This window comes from Sceloporus occidentalis, unplaced genomic scaffold, assembly GCF_023333645.1.
Source record: "Sceloporus occidentalis isolate IW3139 unplaced genomic scaffold, rSceOcc1.0.p SCAF_175, whole genome shotgun sequence".
NCBI lineage: Eukaryota > Metazoa > Chordata > Lepidosauria > Squamata > Phrynosomatidae > Sceloporus > Sceloporus occidentalis.
The window spans coordinates 1,627,218-1,647,581 of record NW_028317155.1 but is presented as its reverse complement, the minus strand read 5'-3'; the positions used below and the strand labels follow the sequence as shown (position 1 = coordinate 1,647,581).

At 39.5% G+C, this 20,364-nt stretch overlaps 1 protein-coding gene across 1 annotated transcript; it reads left to right on the top strand.

Moving 5' to 3' along the window:
• Positions 1-1,736: 1,736 nt before the first annotated feature.
• LOC149279042 (complement C1q-like protein 4) lies at positions 1,737-19,561 on the top strand. Its single transcript, XM_089501498.1, has 2 exons — positions 1,737-2,315; positions 19,382-19,561. The coding sequence occupies exons 1-2, from the start codon at positions 1,758-1,760 to the stop codon at positions 19,559-19,561; spliced, it is 738 nt and encodes a 245-aa protein (XP_089357624.1). The 5' UTR covers positions 1,737-1,757.
• The last annotated feature ends 803 nt before the right edge of the window (positions 19,562-20,364 follow it).

Below are 20,364 nucleotides of genomic sequence, written 5' to 3'. Positions count from 1 at the left end.
CTCAGGGTTTAGGTACCAGATGCAACTGCGCCTGCTGCTATGTTTCAAAAACAAGCAGTATCAGGTTTCCTCCTTAATTTTTAGAATCATATAAAATAACACATGCAAACAAGTATTTTAATAGCTGATATTGATCTATGTGTATGCTCTACTAGTTTAGGGCAAGTTCTAGTCACTCTAGTGTAACTTAAATTCTGGGTCCCATGTATTAGGCCCTGAGTCCCAAAGCAGAATTGGTTGATATGAGTTCAGCATTAATGCTTTGTTATGGAAATAAAGGACACAGTGGATTCTTATACTGTGAAAAATGTTGTGGAGAATTTAAATTGATACTTAAATATAATGTTAAGTATTGGCCACACCAGTAGTCCAAGGATAAAGGGCTATGCATTGTACAATAACAATCACTGTACCAGCTGACCTGATATTGTGCGTTTTTTTATATTAGGGGGTTGTAATACTTAAAAAAAAAACCTTCAAATAGCCCACATATCTCACATCACTTTTTTAGTGCATGTGTTGTTCCAGCCAACAGAAACACTGTGATGTTTTGCAATAATCTGATTCAGGTAACAAAATAAACATATCTATGTACCAGACTCTACAGAAACCAAATCTATTAATTTGGGTGAGAAACAGGTGCTTCAGTCTGGAATGGACATACAGGCAGGAGCTTTCTGGAGGTGACTGAAGAATGACCTTTGACCTGTAGCATGAAGTCCTGGAAGACACATCTAATTTGAATTGATTAATTGCTGATTGGACTGCAATGATATAGGGTTTATGATATTTTGCTGAACCCCTAGGTGGTTCCTGCTGGATTTGTCAGTTCCTAATCAATCTCTACAGAGAACTAGACAAGTAGACACAGAGAAAGTACTTAATTGCATTGGGATGATACAAACCCAGCATATAAAACACAGTCTTAAAGGTTGTTGCAGATCTGCTCAATATAGGTGTACGGTAAGCAGCCGTGGAATTAGGTTACATTTTATATAATTTCATATGGAAACATCAAATTGCCCGTTACTGTAAGGTTTCATCAAATCTGTAGCATTAGCAATGTGTTAGCATACAGTAACTGTGCTGTGTAACATTGGATGAAGATTATACAGCCCCTCCTCCTACTTGCCCTGAAAGGTACCCTTGTCTATGCCAATCTGGCTTTTTCTCATGTAAATTAATAGAGAGACGGTTTAGCAGAGGATAGGATGGGATCAGACACAGTGCCTGTAGGCAACTCGGCTCGCAGCTTCTCCTCCTCCTAGTGGCACCAGAGGTCGCTCTGATTTTCTTAAAGACAGTTCACACATCTTTGCCTTCCCAGACCTCCCTTATCGCTTGCATCTGAGCAGAGTTTCGCAGGAGCTAGGAGGTGCTGTGCGGATCATGTCCATATGAAGTGGCATGAAGAAAGGAGCCCTGGAGCTATTCATCAGTATTCTACACTACAGAAGGAGGACACAAGAAATCTCCTATCTACCCTTCCTACCTTGTGCTCAACTTTAGGATCACTGTAGAAGGATTCACGCTAAAGGCTCTGATTGCCTGTTAGGTGGTCAACAGGTGGGACTCCCCAAAAAGCTTGAATCCGCCTTATACCATTGGTGAAGGAGACCTGTGTGGTATTTTCTCTCCTTACTGGTCCTGAAGAAGTTTTCATCATTACTTCCAAAAGTGAAGAAGACTTTCTAGCCCTGGCAGCGTCCAGGCTGAGCCGCAGGAAGAGGGTGATTGGTGCGGCTATAGGGGTGGCCATGGTGCTAATATTGCTGATAGCTATTCCTTTGCTGGTAAGCAGTTCAAAGACAAGCACCCACTATGAGATGCTGGGAAGCTGTAGGATGGTGTGTGATCCCTATACTCCTCAGACCCAAGGAGCAGAGTCCAGCCAGGAGCTCTCCTTAATATCGCCTCCACCTCCTCACCTGCAGAGCGGCAAGGGAGACCAGACCAGAAAAGGAAAGTCAGGAATAAGAGGTCTTCCAGGACCTCCTGGGCCTCAAGGACCCAGAGGACCTCCAGGTGAACCAGGACGACCTGGCCCCCCTGGACCACCGGGCCCGGGACCAGGTGGATACGTGTCATCCTACTACAGTCCTAAGATCGCGTTCTACGCTGGGCTGAGGAAACCACACGAGGGTTACGAGGTATTGCGATTTGATGATGTTGTTACCAATGTGGGGAACTACTATGAACCCTCCACGGGTAAATTCACCTGCCCCTTGCCGGGAATCTACTTCTTCGCTTACCACGTGTTGATGAGAGGTGGGGACGGGACCAGTATGTGGGCAGACTTAATGAAGAACTCCCAGGTAAGACACCTGTTGTCACTTTTTAGAACGTCTTACATCTAAATCTACACACACACACATTATATATATATATATATATATATATATATATATACACAAACCAGAATTGCAATACAAATGAATACTTTGTTAATTCTTAACTCCATTTCATATTGAAGTGTCGGAAATGCAGTTATTTGGATCTAAATTAAAGCGCTGTATCTCTTAACCTATGCCTCTCAAATGATGCCCCATGCGTCACACTTGGACAATTATCAAGCTAGTTTGGCTAAATGCATTGTGCCACCAATACATCTTTAAATTGTTTGTTACATAGTGATATATGTTTAACTCTTGCCACCATGGCTGATGAGCGATTACCATTTATTTGGATAACAGCCTTAGCCTATACACATACAGCAAATATCTACTCCAGTCTTTGGATAATTGTTCCAATACCATTGGACCGAAAATACGTGTAAAGTAAAGAGTGATATTAAAGGAATCTGGAATCTAAAAAATTAGATCTTTTTACAATCGGCTATTCTCTCTTAAAAAAATCACAGGTACCTGCACTAAATGTATTAATTAATTTCCAACCGCACTGGTTTCTAAGGGCCACAGATACATATCATAGATGGGCAGTGCAGGATTTGCTTGGCACTGAAGGATCTTAAGTCTGATCTAAGGAAACTCTGATCCACAGGTGGTAAGATGGGCGCTTTCATGACAAAGACCTAATAATAAGTACAATATTTTATCCGATTTAACTGGGCACATATTACCTGGGTACCCAATAAGTAACGTATTAATTACAGTGTTATGCCATCTAGATGGCTGCAAATTACGGATCTTATAGGGGCAAAACACCTGTGTGTTTAACAGTGTATATTCCAAGTGTGTGTTCATGTATATATATATATATACACACACAGGTACCTATATATATATATTTTTTAAATATTATATTTATATATTTTTTCTAAATATCATATGTACTATATATATATAGATATATTCTAAATTATATATATATATATATATATATATATATATATATTCAATCTTGTCACCAAATAACAATAATTCGATTTCTTAATCGAACCCTACAAAGCTTACCAGAAACCTTGAGTCATCTGTTTGCTAAAAGACATTCCAAGATTGTATATTTTTTATTTCTCCCACTCAAAACATTAAGGTAATCACACAAACCTAATTAGATTCGTTAGAAAATATTTTGATCTTGTCGCCAGACTTAAAAACACAATGAAAAGATTATATTAATAATGAGTGTAAAACGAGACAACTACAAATACTATGCGTAGCGCTCTCCATGTGTTTGAACCCTAGCGGATAAACGAATGCAGGAGTATTCCCGCATGGATACGACTTCCAGCTGGTTCTGGTAAAGTGACTTCACATAGTGACCCGTGTCTACCAGCTGGGATCACAGACCTCTCATGAGATAGATACACAAATACCTTATATATATATATATATATATATATATATATATATATATATTATGTCCATTATTATATGTCCATTATACAATAAGATTTCCTGTCTATTTCTCTTCTGTTCTCGCTGTTACAACACGCTGTTTCGTGTTGTGTGAGATCGTGTAAAGGGGTACACGCTGTTTTGTGTTGTGTGGGATCGTGTAAAGGGGTACACGCTGTGCGTGGCATGAAGAAGTGCTCAGTTTACTCGAATCCTGTTTATTTGCTTTTTGGAATTAGCGGTGCGATCCTTTGGGGAAGGGGAGGTAACAGCTGCTGTCGATCCCTGGTTGCTCATTATCATTCGTCTCTTATTTGTTTAAGGTATCTCATCAGCATATATATACTCAGCGTATTCCACCCTCCACCTCCCCGTATACATATGGCATGCGGGGTTTGCATTAAGTAAGCTTGCAGTCCACTCCTGAGCCAAGGAACAGCCAGCACTTTTTACCCTGTAGATGGGTGAATATTCTATATTGGGGAAGGAGCAGCGATCTACATCCTTTCCGTGTCTGTATCCTTCTATCCCTCCATCCTTTTACTGGGATGCTAAACTTTCCAAAACGATGAAGATTCAATTGAATTTCTTTCTTTCCTTTCTTTCTTTCTTTCTTTCTTTCTTTCTTTCTTTCTTTCTTTCTCTTTCTTTCTTTCTTTCTTTCTTTCTTTCTCTCTTTCTTTCTCACTCTCTCTTTCTTTCCTTTCTTTCCTTCTCTCTCCCTTTCTCTTCTGTTTTCCCACTTCAGCTGCAGGTGTAATAACTGGAAGTGTGCAAAACACTGGGTTAACAACTAAAGTTGAGCCAGCAGTGAAAGGGTTAACCCAACTGCTGCTTCCAAAGAGGTCAGCTCTGCAGGTGGAGAAGTAGAAGGCAAAAGCCAAGGGATCATTTATCAAGGCAGAAAAGGGGCATTAGTGACAAAAGAAGGACATTTCACATGTGCTCTTTCTTTGCTTGTGTTTGTAGACCTAACTCTGATTAAATAATCACATTAATGTTTGGACCGCATAATAAAAGTACACCGTTATCATTATACCATTACATATATGATGTACATATGATGGTGTACTAACCAGATATAAGAGTGTGTGTATATATATATATATATATATATATATATATATATACAAATAAACTGAATCTACATCTTAAAATTTGTCTTTTCATGTTCTGTTAACCCTTTGATTCCAGATGAGTGGGTTTAACCACTAAGCATTAAACGCATTAATGAAAATCTAGGTGGTTTGTCTTCTTCACCTAAACAAACCAATCATTAAATTAACATTTCTTAAAAAATATAATTTTTATTTTCTAAATTTGTATGGGCGTTGCGAGCCATCCTTTATCCTTATTTAATTATTTATCAATGCATCTATTTATTATTTTTTATCAGTGGAGACAAAGAGATAGAGAGGCTGGAAAATAGAAAGAGACTGAGAACAAAGAAAAGAGATGCTTCCCTAATAGTGGTGAATATTTTTTTATGGGCTGAGGGTGTAGTTTCAATGTATTGGAATATAATATATGTTCACCCTGTCAGCGGTAAAACCAGACACAACCCCACAGGGCCATCATTAAGGGAAGAGGTTAATTAAATACCTATCCAAAAGAAGATCACAGAGAGTTATTGAATTCCGCTTTGAATCACCCAGTAATTATATGTCAATATGGTGCTGTCCAAACATGTCCTCAAGGGCCACTGACCTGCCAGGGTTTTAAAATTTCTCTAATTAACAAGTAATTAACCAATTACGTTTTCAGCCTGTGTCACAAAAAACATTCTTTATTGCCCTGTGACTTCACAAAATCAGTGGCCCTAGGGGGCTGCACTGCCCCTAGAGTAATAGATTTTAAAAAATGACTTTAAAAAAATGTCTGTTGTGTCTATTCAAAATAATGAATTTATTGACATTTTTGGCACGTATGCATAAAAACAGTGTCCTGAAAACTCATAAATGTTTTTTTTTTAAAACCAATTTCACTATTACTATTATATGCCTGATATATATGCCTCATATTATATTATGAGAACTGAAGTGGGTCCTTCAAATGCATCCATTGAGCATTTATATACATTAAACTGCCAGAGCAAACATTAAAACAATAATATTACATACACGTCTAACGCTTTATGTTTTTTTGACGGTGTCTTGTGGCAGCTTACGTCATAAAGACACAAATGGCACGCCGTTTTGCCATCAACATCTACAACTGCCTCCATCAATGCTACAAAATAATAAACAGTATATTTGGTGCAGCAAACAAAAATCATTCTACAATGTATTACATTCATAAACAACAAAACAAACCTAAACTACAAAGAGATTATGTTTTAAATCACATTATTGCCAAAAGCAGTATTAAATAAACAGTGTCTGTAAGAATTGGAAAATGTGCTTAGATCCCAAGGGAACATCATTTAGGACCTCAGAGGTCTCTTCTTGTTTTGTAGTTTGGAGCAGGTGGGGTGATGATCCTTTAACTATTGGCACTTATGGGTCCAGTGTCTAATAAGTTCCCAGTGGACAATGCAACCCTACATAATGATCAATTAGCCTTTTAAACATAAACTTGGATCAGGGCCGGCCCGACAATGGAGCCAAGTGGGGCAACCGCTCCAGGCGGCACTTTTGAAGGGGCGGCACTTTGCCGCCCCAAGCCCTTTTTTTTTTTTTTTAAAAAGCGAAAGAGAGAAAGGGGCCCCTCTCTCCTCTGCGGCGAGTCTCCTTGTTCATTCTCGGCGCCGGCTTGTAATGCTGAGTGCCGGAAGATTTCCCTAAAGTTTTGAATGGCAGTGTATATGTTCTTGTGTAAAATTGAACTATTTTGTATCACCAGTGGCCAAGATAATAAACGATGGATCTTGTGTTGCATCGTGAAATATATGATATGTAATCAATATTTTTATTTTTTTGCCCTTTAGGTCTACAACCTAATATCCTTTAAATATTTTCTTACTGATCATGAGAAACACAGCTGTCTCAAGTATACATAACTATCTTAGTTATCTATCTTAACTATCTTAACATTTGAAAACCTTTATATTGTCCTCAAACCCAAATTGTGCTTAATTAAGATAATTTGCTTACCACAATTGTCAAATTACAGGATTTTTGGGGCATTAACAATATTAATGGGTTCGTATCTTTAAAATTCCAGGTATGTGTACTCAGATTGTAAATATCTGTTTTTGTAACAGGCTGCTAATTTTCTGGACCAGTGAAATGTTTCAGCAAACCCTGGGGTATACTCGACAGACATTGTTTAGAATATGTGTATGATATGATTTGACCTGCTGGGTAATGCTAGAACTCAGAAAACCAATGCTTCTCTCTGCTTGACTGTTTTAAATCCAATGTCTAGCTTTAGGCATTTTAAATGTTTATGTTTTGGGGAACGCTAACAGCTTTCTCGTCATATGAAATCAGCACAACATTATTAGTAGGTGAGATACAGATGGGTAAGGTGCTGGCATTCTGCCTTCCAATCTTTTATATCCCTGTCAGAAGGATGTGACAAGGTGAGGAACAATGAGTCTGTGTTCCAAGGCAGGGACGCAACCAGACAAGAAGGAGGTTGGTGTATGTACCACAACATTTATACTGTACAAAATCATTTCTATACATATATATGGAATCTAACATTATTACATATAGAACAAACAATTGATGTCAGAACATGTTGATGTTCTCCTAGTTAAAATCACACTCATCTTCATAGGTTTATCTCTATCTGCTCTGTTTTTCCCATTCTCTAGTTATTTACCTCCATGTTTATCATCCAGGCTTTAAATATTTATCCTATTCTCCAATTATATACCGTCCACTTTTATCATCTAGTCTTTAATTATTTATCCTATTTTCCTACCTTTACTCATTCCAGCTTTTTCATTCTTCATCAAATACAAACTATTCTGATTCTTGTTGATCAATTGCTTAACAATTCTGAAAAAGTGAGCCAGTGCCTCACTTAGACAAACCACAAGTCCCATGGATTTGGAGTCTCAGACAATGTCCAGCAAATGAACATTACCCTATGAGTGATTAATATATAACATAAGCAGTCCAGCAATCCAGTTCAATGGATAAGCAGGACATAACAAGTAAAATGCTGCAGAATTTAATGTCGCTTCATAAATCTATAAACAATCATCATAATTTAGGTAACACTCTGCATCTGAAGAACCTCTCCATCTTTTGCTGAAAAATGTTAAAGCAGAAAAGTAGAATATGATTTCTTGTTTGAGCAGGGCCCTCCTCACCTGTTGTCTCTGTTAGTCAATTTGTTATGTTACATACTACTTGTTGTGTCCTGTCTACCCATTGTACAGCGCTACGGAATTTGATGACGGTATATAAAACAATAAATAATAATAATAATTTCTCTAATATATTGGCACTGAACTGATCCTGCCCCATGCCTTGATGCCAGTAAATGGAACAAGTGACACTTTGTGCTACTAATATAGAACAATATAACGAGCATTCCAAAAAGCTAGACATTCCCTAAATGGTTACTCTACAGCCCTAACTAAAGTAAAGGTTATTGCTTTCTCATATCTATATTGAGTAGTTGCTACCAGAGGTCGTTCTATGTTTTTAGACAACCTAAGCCAAGACATTTAGAGGGCATGTCTCCTACACAAGAGATTAATTGAATTATACAATGCACAAGCAATACAATTATGTTAACTATCATTATAGAAAAGTAATGTGATGCTGCTTCTTTGCCATTCTTGCACATTTACCTGTCAATCCACTAATGATGATTCACAGATAAATAAGGGCCCTAAGCAGCACCTGCCCTTTATAATTCATTTGCTTACTACCGTATATCCCCATGTATAAGACGCACTTTTTGAGAAAAATTTGGGGTATAAGAACCGGGTGTGTCTTAAACAGTGGTTGTAGATTGTAGATTGCAGTTACTACTTCCCAGTCCCTCCCAGTCCCTGCAGTCACTGTCGAATGGCCCCGCCCCTTTCCTTATAAGGTCCACACTGCTCAGACAGCAACTCATCTAACAGTAAGTATAAAATTAATATTTGGGCTGCTGGAAGTTAGGGGAGGTGGGGGTTAATTTAGGAGCAGTTATGTTTAATGGGGTGTTTAGGGTTAATTTAGGGGCAGTTATGGTTAATGGGGCATTTAGGGTTAATTTGGGGGCAGTTATGGTTAATGGGGCATTTAGGGTTAATTTGGGGGCAGTTATGGTTAATGGGGCATTTAGGGTTAATTTTGGAGCAGTTATGGTTAATGGGGCCTTTAGGGTTAATTTAGGGCAAGTTATGGTTGATGGGGGCAGTTAATGGATGGGAGTGATGAGGATGATGAGGATGAATTTTATGATAATATATTTTTTCTCCAATTTGGGGCCCAAAAATTAAGGTGCGACTTATACATGGGAGCATCTTATACATGGGGAAATACGGTATATAACAAGCTAGACTGTGAGCTTTCAATTGGTCATCGCCTTGCCGATATACACGCTCCAAACCTACGTGCATGGTGAGGGTGGCCAGAGAGTGATGCAATAGTAGAAGAAGTCTTGCCACCACCATCATTACCACAGCCTGGTTTCATTCCCCATATCATATCAGCTGTATATTATATCACCCCTGAGCTGGTGTGCATTGAATGGCTAGAACAGCTTTTACAGTCTGGCTCTGTTGCTTCTATAGCAGAAATTAACTTTTATATTCTAATCACAAAAGGAAATTCAGACTGTAGATGACCCTGTGCAGGAAAAAGGTTACACTTTCCACAGGAGAGAAATGGCTTTGTTTCATAATAAATGGAGGTAACAGGAGGTGATGGGTAAAGGCAGACAGAGAGCTCATTGTGGGAATTGGGCTGTAGAGGTGCGGCTGTCACTTAGACACAGTGCAGGCTGAACACACTCTCACCTGACCATCTGGCAGGGCATACACCATAAAGGTCCCAGTCGTCTGGTTTCCAGAGCAACCCACCCTTTAGTGCCCATGGAAAGGAAAAGATAGTAGCGGGGTCGGTGTTGGGAGACATCATCTTTTATGTGCATTAAATGTGCATGTGTAGACTGGGTCACGGGTTGATATGTGGGCTCATCCCTTGGGATAGTCTCAGAAAGGGAGATTTGTGAAGCATTAGTCTGTGCATATTAAAACCTTCAGCGCTGCATAGAAAATCATATGATTCAGGCAAGATTTTGAAAATCCACTTTTTTTTATAATAAGGCAGCTGGCCAGGAATAAGTATCACCAGAGCTTCTCGGCACAAAAAATATGCTGATACTTTATACCGATGTAAAACTATTTGGTAGGGATGTCCTAATGTTGAAATCAGACCAAATCCATGACAGTTCTGCTTCTCAAGATACTACAGCCTGATTGCACAATAAAGCGATCTAAAAACTAAGTAGATTTAAGTAGATCCTTCATTATGTATAGTTAATAAAGCGTAATATAGTGCTTCACCTGACCTCACCAACAACTCCATATCATTATTATGGTACCCACTTAAAATCATTTCTGAACTCAGTGAAAATTATTAACTTGTAAGCTTATTAAAATTAATGATATCGCTGATTATGAGCTCTGTGTCTGATAATTAAGAATTGCAAAGACAGCAAGCCCTTTGGCAGCATTTTATGTAGGGCTGGAATAGTTGATAAAGTTAAGGGCATGTCAAGAAAAAACAGGAATATTTCTCTCCTTATTATGTAGGCAATTGCCTGGATTTTCAACTGGTTACCAAGTGACGTGACTGAAAATAAAATTGCATTAACCACAGAATGCAAAAATAACTGATATAATCCCTGAACAGATTAAAAAACATGTTTTGTTTTTTTACTTTTCTGAGAAGATGGTAGATAAGTGGAACAGCCTCCTAAAAAATGGTAGGGGCTAATGCAGTGAAGGAATTTTCATAGGGTAGGCATATGGCTATCTTTAGTCTAAAATGAGACCAAAGACTGATATGATTGCAAACTAGATGGGCCGAATTGTTCTTACCTACTCTCAAATTCTATGTTTCTTTGTTAATACAGCTACTTTAATATGCAAATCCGTTATATGTTCTTGGTTAGGGAGCAATACATGCAGGGGGTAGGTATAGTGGGTTTTCCTTTGCCTTCTTGCCCCAAAGTGGCAATGTAACTTACATTGTATTTATAATGCCAGATACAGGATATATCTCTAGCTACTTTGTATGTAATTTGTTAGTTCTACAAAGTTTAGTTTTTTTTAAATATTGACACAACGGACTTAGAATATATATATATACTCAGTATACATATTTGTAGATTTTTATGTGTATTGCTACATTTTCTGCATACACTGATTTGTTTGTTAATACATTCACGTGTACTATGCCCCCATTTCTATAGTTGGCTTGGGCAACAAGAGTCCATTTGATTTTGAGAGTGCTTGGATTTATAGTCCAACAATGACAGCAAATAACCCAAAAACTAGCACTAGCACACAATACCATCTAAGGACAGGATATCCACATTCATTTCCCTAAAGTGTTATTGACAAAACGACAACAATTTTCACATTACCAAGCAACTTATGAGATATTAATACATAATGCGACCAGCTCATCATCTAAACTACCACTCATGTATTTGTCCTTCCACTTCAAATGCCCGATTATGTTGGTGCTTTAAGAAATAGAACTAATAGTTATTAGGATGGAACAGCAGGGCTTTAATTTCCTGATCAATACTCTGTAATTTGGTTTACTCTACCAAATGTGGAGTAAATTGCCTGTTTTTGCAGTTTAAATGTGATAATGTTACCACTATCAGCAACATCGGTATGAACAAATCTATTCAAGGACATACAATAGACTGCCTTCTACCCATTCAAGACAGCAAGGAGTTAATACAGCATCTATACATACCCTGCTTAGTAAGGAGTGGCACTGAAAGCAGCAGAGAACCCTTGTGTATTAATTCTTTACTTTTCTATTGAATTGTTCATGGTCATCTTGGTGACAAATCAATATAAAACATACAAATTATAAAAGCATATATTTAAATGTTACAGTAACATCCATACTTTTTGAGGTAGTATATTAAGGTACTCAATGCCACCCTTGAAAGTTTTATTATCTGACTGTTCTCCTACTGCATCATTCATCCGTTATTCATCTGTTATGGCTAGGACTGCAGGGAAGCTGAGACAAACTACCACTCCTGCATGATGGCAGCTGTATGACATTGTAAGACCTCCATCTGGTACAATCTGTGGTTTCTTTTTTGTTTTAAACCAGATAGCAAGATATCAAGACACCTTAGTACCAGATCCTAGAGTTTTGACGTCACATGTCCCAACCACCCTGACCTCATCGTTTGACTTAAATACTGTAATTGTAAAAATAGGATGGATGGAGTAACACAAAATGCGGGATCCTAGAAGCGTGTAATGTCAGGGCATCCTCTCCATGTATGCTTCCTGTTTTGGATCTAAATGACTTGGAATAAGTCATTGCAGTGTGCAGTTGTCCCTTATGTGTAGTTATGGTAATGACCAAATAAACCCATTTTTACAAGTGTTATAAAATATATAATTAAGATGGACTTTTTGTGCAACAAGAAACCTTGGTGGCCCCTAGGACCTGGGGACCTCATGCACTGAGAGGCTAACGTTACATTTATTAATAGGTTATTGTAGGGATACGAGATAAGGGGCTTTGCACAGGTAGATACAAAGTGTCAGTAGGAAGGTAATTTGTAATGAAACCACTATGAAATCAGTACTTTTTAGTTGTATGTGCTGAGCAGAGTTTATACACTAAGGTTGTCCCTATTTCATTGGCACTGCCCTGATAATAAGCCTCTGATGAAGGCAAGCTTCAACCCAAGATAGGAGTAACTTGGATATCATGTCTTATCCTTGTATGCTGCATTTTAAGGACATGCAGAGTCAGGTGGGTTCACCGTGGAAGCTGTGCCACCTAGGCTCAGTGACCCATATTGTAAATGGGCCAGTTACAAGAGAGATCTCTGATCTCCCCAACTGGTCTGTATTGCCCTGCCTCCCACTTGGAACTGCTGTCCTAGGCCTAATAGTTCTAGGCCAGAATATACCAATGCAACTGAAGATGGCTTATGTCATTGGTGTACATATCAAGGCTTATAAAATATATTACATTGGTTTCTTTTAGATTATACTGGAAATATTTAGGTATAAGGAATATATATGCTGTACTGGATCAAAAAGTCCCACTGAAACACAATTTTGTGGAAAGCAACTTCCATGGCGCAATAATGGCAGTTGGCCCCACCTATGTCACTTAGGTGTCACCAGTCTGCATGGGCGTAGGAACCCCTAAAAATCTGGGGGGACAGCATTTTCCCCCATCAGATCCCCACTTTCTCCCCATCTCTCACACTACCTACCCCCTCTCCCCTTCTCACATTATCTACCCCCCTCTCCCCCCTCTCACACTTTCTTACTATCGACCCCCTCCCTACCCTCCCTTCTCACACTATCTACCCTCTCCCTATCCCCCTTATCACTAGCTACCCTCTCCCTACCCTCCCTTCTCACTAGCTACCCTCTCCCTATCGCCCCCTTCTCAGTAGCTACCCTCTCCCTACCGCCCCTTTACACTAGCTACACTCTCCCTACCCCCTTCTCACCAGCTACCCTCTCCCTAACCCCCCTTCTCACTAGCTACCCTCTCCCTACCCCCCTTCTCACTAGCTACCCTCTCCCTACCCCCCCTTCTCACTGTCTACCCCAGGGGTGTCCAAGTTTTTTCTGCAGTGGGCCACTTCATCAGAATTGTATACGTGCGCGGGCCACACTCATTTTTCACTGTGAGAAAATATGGCCTTTAATAAAATATGCAGATTAAAATAAAGTAAATGATACAAAACCTTTACTTTTCCTCTCACTGATTTCTGGGCCTAGAAAGTTTTGCGACTACAAATTCAGGACTCAGGATAATTAAAATTGAAATAGTTCTATTTATTCTAGGGATGCACCAAAATGAAAATTCTGGACCAAAACATTCAAGGTTCACTTAGCCAAAACCAAAAAAATGACCACCCACCTTTAAAAATAATAATAAAAACTCACATTTTTAATCACACTCCAATCATACCCAGGCGGCCAGTACATGCTGGTACAGGGTGGCTGTAAGTGATGTGCAGACCCCATATTGCTGGCAGCATCAATACATAAGGGGGACAGCTAGCTAGGTTTCAGCATGTACTGGCTGACTTGGCATGATAGGAGTGCGATTTCTAACAGCAATCACAGTCCCATCATGCCTAGGTTCCAGCACTTACACATCCATGCTATCACACACACACACACTCATTCATTCATATACTCATTCATTCAGATTAATTCCCTCAATCACGCATACTGATTCAAACACCCTCCCCACCCCCTTACCTGCACTGCAGCTCCTCGATGCCGTTCTCACAGACTTCAGCAGGGGGCGCGGCCTCCCTCTGCGTTCTCTGGTACTGCACAGAGGAAGCAGGATGTGATGTCACGTGAACTCTGCTGGGTTCCGCTTCCTCTGTGCAGTACAGAAGACCCTCCCACAGGTAAGTAGCAGTGCTCTTGTTGTAGCAGGGCTCGAGGTGCGGACCGTGTAAGATCGGTTGCCCTGGTCTCTAGGGCCGCATTTGCGGCGTTTCTATTGGGGGGCCCTGGGGGGGATTTCTTCATTATCAGTCCCACCCGCATGAGTTACTGGGGGGGGATCTGTCCCCCCCGTCCCTCCCCGGTTCCTACGCCCATGCCAGTCTGGTCCTGGTGGCAGCTGCTACAGGTGCTGCAGGAACCCTACCCTGAAGTCCAAGAGCTCAAGAAACAGCTCTGCCAATCAGACCAAACACAGAAGTGAGCAGTTAGGTGGTAGGACAGATCATAAGCAATCCTTTATTTTCTCAAAACTGGGAAACTATGACAACAAGCTTTATATTATTAGAATTACACAAGTTGACAGGTCATAGCTATAAGGAATGAGAAGACAGAATGGATGCCAGGACAAAAGTATATAGATCAATTACATCTGTGTAATAGAATGAAGCATGTTCAGCTTAAGGGTAGCAAACAATAGAAGTGGACAAGTGTGCAATGTTGAATTCATCTATTCTCTTTCATGTTTGTCTTTTGGAGGTAAGGGTGAATTTAAAGTAAAAAAAAACGTGTTGAGGTCTTGTTCCTCAGATAAAATTTTGCAAGAAGATCAGATGGTTTTATCCAAACAATAAAAAGAGCAATAGATGTTTCCCAGTGTCACCAATAACTGACAGTTTTAACCAACCAGTGTTGACAGGAGTTGTTCAAGATAATTGGAAGAATGCACATGATGTGCTGCTTCATAAATACCACAGTAAACAGAAGTCTGTTAATTACAGACCTGTGAATCTGTCATCTGTACTGGGGATATTAATGGAGACACTGTGAGAGAAAAGGATTGTTGCACATTTAAAATCAAATGACTTCAGGCATTAGGGACAGCTACAGTCACAACTGGAAGATCACTTTAAACAAATATAGCTAATTTGTTGATGGGGCAACCGAACTGTTAGTGCATATATCTTATCTATATTTGTGTTCAGTCTTTAAAAGTTCTGACCAACTAAGAGAAAACAATAACTGCATGCTTAATAAACATATGTGATTGTGTTTAAAGACTAAATGTTTCAAATAAGCCATGTGCAAGTCATTTTACGGATGTACCAGCAACCATCTTGACAATAGGAAGAAATAAGCCTGCAAATCCAGGTTGTTGATTGTTGTTGATTGGCTCGGGAAGACTTTGTGAGGGTGGGGAGAGGAGAATGGATATAATTTAGGACACTAATCAGTATGGTGGTCCTAACAATTCTTGCTTGGGATCTCAGTCTGACTTATAGTGAATTTAATTTTAGATTAACTAGGTAATAACTAGATCATAGTATCAATGATACTATGAAATGCATTGTTGCATTGTCTATCTCCCAAATTATAATATGAATCAGTGAAATTGACACCTTCCATTGTTGTCCCGAATGGTGAAATATACTTCTCTACTTCAGAAGTGTTTTAAACAAAATAAACTAATCATTTTCAAAATGTGCTTGTTTGCTGTTCAATAAAATATGGTGGTGACCAAAACATATTTGGCACTTATTCTTATATTTATAATTTACAATATTTGGAATACTTATTCTTTTTACATAGTCTGTCAAGCTCAATACAAATAGCTCACTGTCAGTATCCATAGGGAGCAACCTCATTCAGAAATGGAGGCTTCACTAGCTTTTACTTCATTGGTATTGGTCAAGTTCTCTATCAATTGCCAAGGATATAGCTAGACAGTCAACTGGAAAGAGGAGAAGACAAAATGACTAAACAGGGTCTAGAAAAGCAGAAGGTCAAACACAGGATCCAAGGGGGAACAGAATGGATGCATCAGTCCAAGCAACAAAGTTCTTAGCAGTAGAAGCTAAACCTGATGACTGAATGCAATAAAAACCATATGTATAATAAACCATTCAGTAGTTTACCAACAGACTGCAAAATAAGACAAAAAGTAGGAAAATACAAAAAAATGGCATCCAGCTAGAGCAATTAAATGGTTCTAGTCAAATGACCATATAGGAGCTTATTTAGCTGAATTATCTCACCTGTATTTAGGAAAGGATAATAGGAATTCAAATTAGGAAGCTTAGTTATTATGAAATCAACATGGAATATATGCTCCAGAATGTACATCCTGCAAGTTGCCCCATTCAAACCAAAACTCATAGATAGGAAAAACCCCCGAGAGTTGGGGACAAATACTTTGAATTCCCAGGTACAGATATTTTTCTCTGTCAAACAAAATTATTTCTTTATTGCACGTTCTGTGTATGTTATACTATCATAAAATCAATAAAGAAATAAAAAGAAAGGAGAAAGAAGGGCCCCTGAGACCTGCAATGAAAAAAATTGATTTTCTCCAAAATATTACTCAATGCATACATCTCGATTGCCCTGTTGTTTTCACTTGTTTTGTTTATTTTTCTAATAATTATTGATATTTGTCCCCTATCTGGCAATGGAATTGTATGTATTACTCTGTGTTAATCTACATTACATTATACCGTATTTGCTCGATTATAAGACGACCCTGATTATAAGACGACCCCCCAAATCTGAATATTAATTCAGGAAAAAAAGAAAAAGGCTGAATATAAGACGACCCTATAGGAAAAAAGTTTTACCAGTAAACTATTTTTTTTTAATAAAAGCTATGATTGAGAAAAATATTTTGGTTTTATGTCCTTCTATTTTCCAACCTGCCCCTCAGTTTTTCACATCTGCCCCAGAATTGCCTTATACCCCCTATATGCCACTGTGCCCCATGATATGCCTTTTAACCCTCTAAATGCCACTGTGCCCCATGATATGCCTTTTAACCCTATATGCCACTGTGCCCCATGATATGCCTTTTGACCCCCTATGTGCCACTCTGCCTCCAGAAATGCCTTATACCCCTATATGCCACTCTGGCATTTAGAGGGTTAAAAGGCATATTATGGGGAAAAGTGGCATATAGGGAGGTTTAAGGCATTCAGGAGGCAGAGTGGCGTATAGAGGGTTAAAAAGGCATTTCTGGAGGCAGAGTGGCATTAAGGGGGTTAAAAGGCATTTCACAGAGCACTCTGCCTCCAGAAATGCCTTATGCCCCCCATTAAACACTCCCCCGCCCCCCCCCAAAATTACCGGTGCTTCTGACTTCCCTGTCATGTAGCCGGGGCAGCGTGTAGATCCCACGCACTTACGCTGCAGCCGGAAGGAGGCGTGGCTAGCAGCGGGGGTTTTCTGCGTCCATCGCGCAGACCTTCCCCGGTGCGGGGAACTCTGATCTCTGACAGCCGGGGAAAGTCTGTGCGATGGACGCAGACAACCCCCGCTGCTAGTCACACCTCCTTCCTGCTGCAGCGGAAGTTGTCTACACGAATCGCGTAGACATCTACACGCTGCCCCAGCAAAATAGTAGTAGAGGACTGTTTGGATGGGGATGAGTTGGTGTTCGAAAAAAAGGTTGTATGCTTCTCAAAAAAAGTGGGTTTTGAGGTAGCTTTTAAAGGTCATGAAGGGACAAAGTCTGACAGAACAAGAAGAGGAATTCAAGAGAAGGGGTGCAGCACGGGTAAAATCCTGGATGCGGGAGTGGGAAGAGGTAATGATGGTAGAAGAGAGAAACAGGTCTCTGAGGTCCCTTGAAACAAGACCTTAAAGGTCTTGATGTCAGAGATGGGTAGGCAGTGAAGAAAGACAGGATTAAAAGGCCCCTCTGAAATGCTTTCAATGAGAAAGTACAGTAAAACAGGATACGAAAAAAAGGAAATACGTTTATTTAAGATGTATACTATAGTAGTGCATTATAATATAAAATCTGGGAGAGTTGGGGGAGAAAATAACTGTGGAACAATACTTTTTAACCTTTTGTTTCCTTGATGTTTGCACCGCTGATTATGACGTCATATCTCTCTGCTAGTGTCTGCCTCACCAATTCGGTTTGCCCTGATCTCAAAAATTCAAGACACCACATGCTACTAAAAATTACAGTATCTAGACTTGTTATCCAGGATTAATTCAGTTTACAAGGAGGGAGGGGGAGACCTGGCATGAGGACAAATTGCAGAGTGATATATGAACTGAATGCCATATTCGGATCCTGCATGGTGCAGCCAGTCAGCTCTGCACTGAAACCGTTAAACAGGGTGCATGAAGCCCCCAACAGCACCGAAAGTTGTTGGCTGGGTTTAGTGAAATCTTTTCACATTAAAAATGCCTGCTGCATGCCATGGATTTATTGCACATGTCTCAAATAGATAGAGGATCAATTGATTGACTGTTATCCATACAGTGGTTGTTTTAACATGTGAGTATCTGCTTGGTTTGGTTCAGTTTATTATAATACAATAAAATCAGTTGAGATACCTCACATAATGAGCAAAAAAACCTTTGGAAAAGTTGGAAAACTGGTAAACTTTGTCCAGAAACACAGATAGATGTGAGGAGAAAGGGCCAAGTCAACTCTTAACCTTCACCCATCTCAATGAATTATTGACAACCTTGTGTGACAAACCGCCACAAATTAATTAGGAATTGTGTGTGGGGGGGCAGCTAAACCCTTCCTGGTGCAAAAGTGAACTGGGGTCAGTCCTTCATAATGAATACTCAAGAGGAATGCTCAACTCTCCTGCAAATGCCCAGGTTAACAAATTGTCACATTTGTTTACGTATTTTGATGATATTTGGTTTATATGTGCACCAACTCTGCATTAGCCCTGCATTAGAGCTCACATCTGGAGCACTTGGGCAAGCTCCATGCTAAATTCCATGCTGCTTTTTATACCTTGCATCAACATGCACCAGTTTAAAGCATTCTCGATAACCTTTTGTGACGTTAATGATTTCTGATTTTTTTACCCCAACCATAACCAGGATTTCCTGTGCTTCAAAAACTAAACTTAAATTTTTTTTTCATTACTTTACTGCTGGTTTAGACATGGTAAACGTAACAAACTATAAATACGGTACATAAGATTACTTTTTTGACAAAATGTATACATCTTCAATGTCTCCTATACAGGTTCGAGCAAGCGCCATTGCCCAGGACGCGGACCAGAACTATGACTATGCTAGCAACAGTGTCATCCTGCACCTTGATGTGGGGGACGAAGTATATGTGAAACTGGATGGGGGCAAAGTTCATGGCGGCAACACCAACAAATACAGTACCTTCTCTGGTTTCATCATCTACCCTGATTGAGCTGCCAACAAGTACAAATACTTTTTCCATACCAGAGACTTGCAGAGCATTGCTCCAGTTACCCCTTTCCTGCAAGACAGATTGTGTTACTCCATGTTACCCTTTCCTCACTGGAAACTTGCAGGACATATTTTGTTAACCCCTTCTGTGCTAGAAAAGCTTACTTATGATGCACAACAACACATCTAGCAAACAAGAGGTTAAAAGAGCTCACTCTTTTTCCGTATATGACTGAGCTAAATTGGACTCTTTGAGAATAGGGGGCAAAGATCTGGCGTCTCTCTGGTTAGCTCTGATCTGCAGAAGCTGCTTATGTTTGCTGGTTACCAGCTGTTTAATTTGGAAGATCATGGACTCTTGTGTTACAAAATTTTGATGTCTTGGCAGAAGATAGAAGCTAGGGGCTGTACCAGGGGCAAAAAAGTTTTAAAACCTTGTTGATCCATCTATATGTGTATGTGTAATTTATTGTATGTATGTGTGTGTTAACACAATGTGTCAGAAAATACCGTTTCAGCTGCAATCTCCATGCTAATTTGTGTGCATCCCTGGTTATTTAATAGGTTTATGCAAAATGGTACTCAGGAGATGAATGATTCCATAACATATTTGAGAGAGTTTATGTACCTCATTTTCTGTGGTCAGAGCTGTTGGAGTCTTCTGCATAAAAACTAGAAATAAAGTGTGTTAATTCCCCTCTTCAGACCTTCAGTTCTGTTGTCTTTCATAAAATCTGCCACCACATAGTATTATACAAGGCTGTATAGTGGTCTCTATCTGACAATCGTGGTGAAATTCAATTG

Bases quoted from the DNA above. Each gene is read 5' to 3' on its own strand.
- LOC149279042 (XM_089501498.1), top strand. From the start codon at position 1,758: ATGGTGCTAATATTGCTGATAGCTATTCCTTTGCTGGTAAGCAGTTCA. The intron at 2,316-19,381 runs GTAAGACACCTG...TCTCCTATACAG, and splicing joins ACTTAATGAAGAACTCCCAG to GTTCGAGCAAGCGCCATTGC.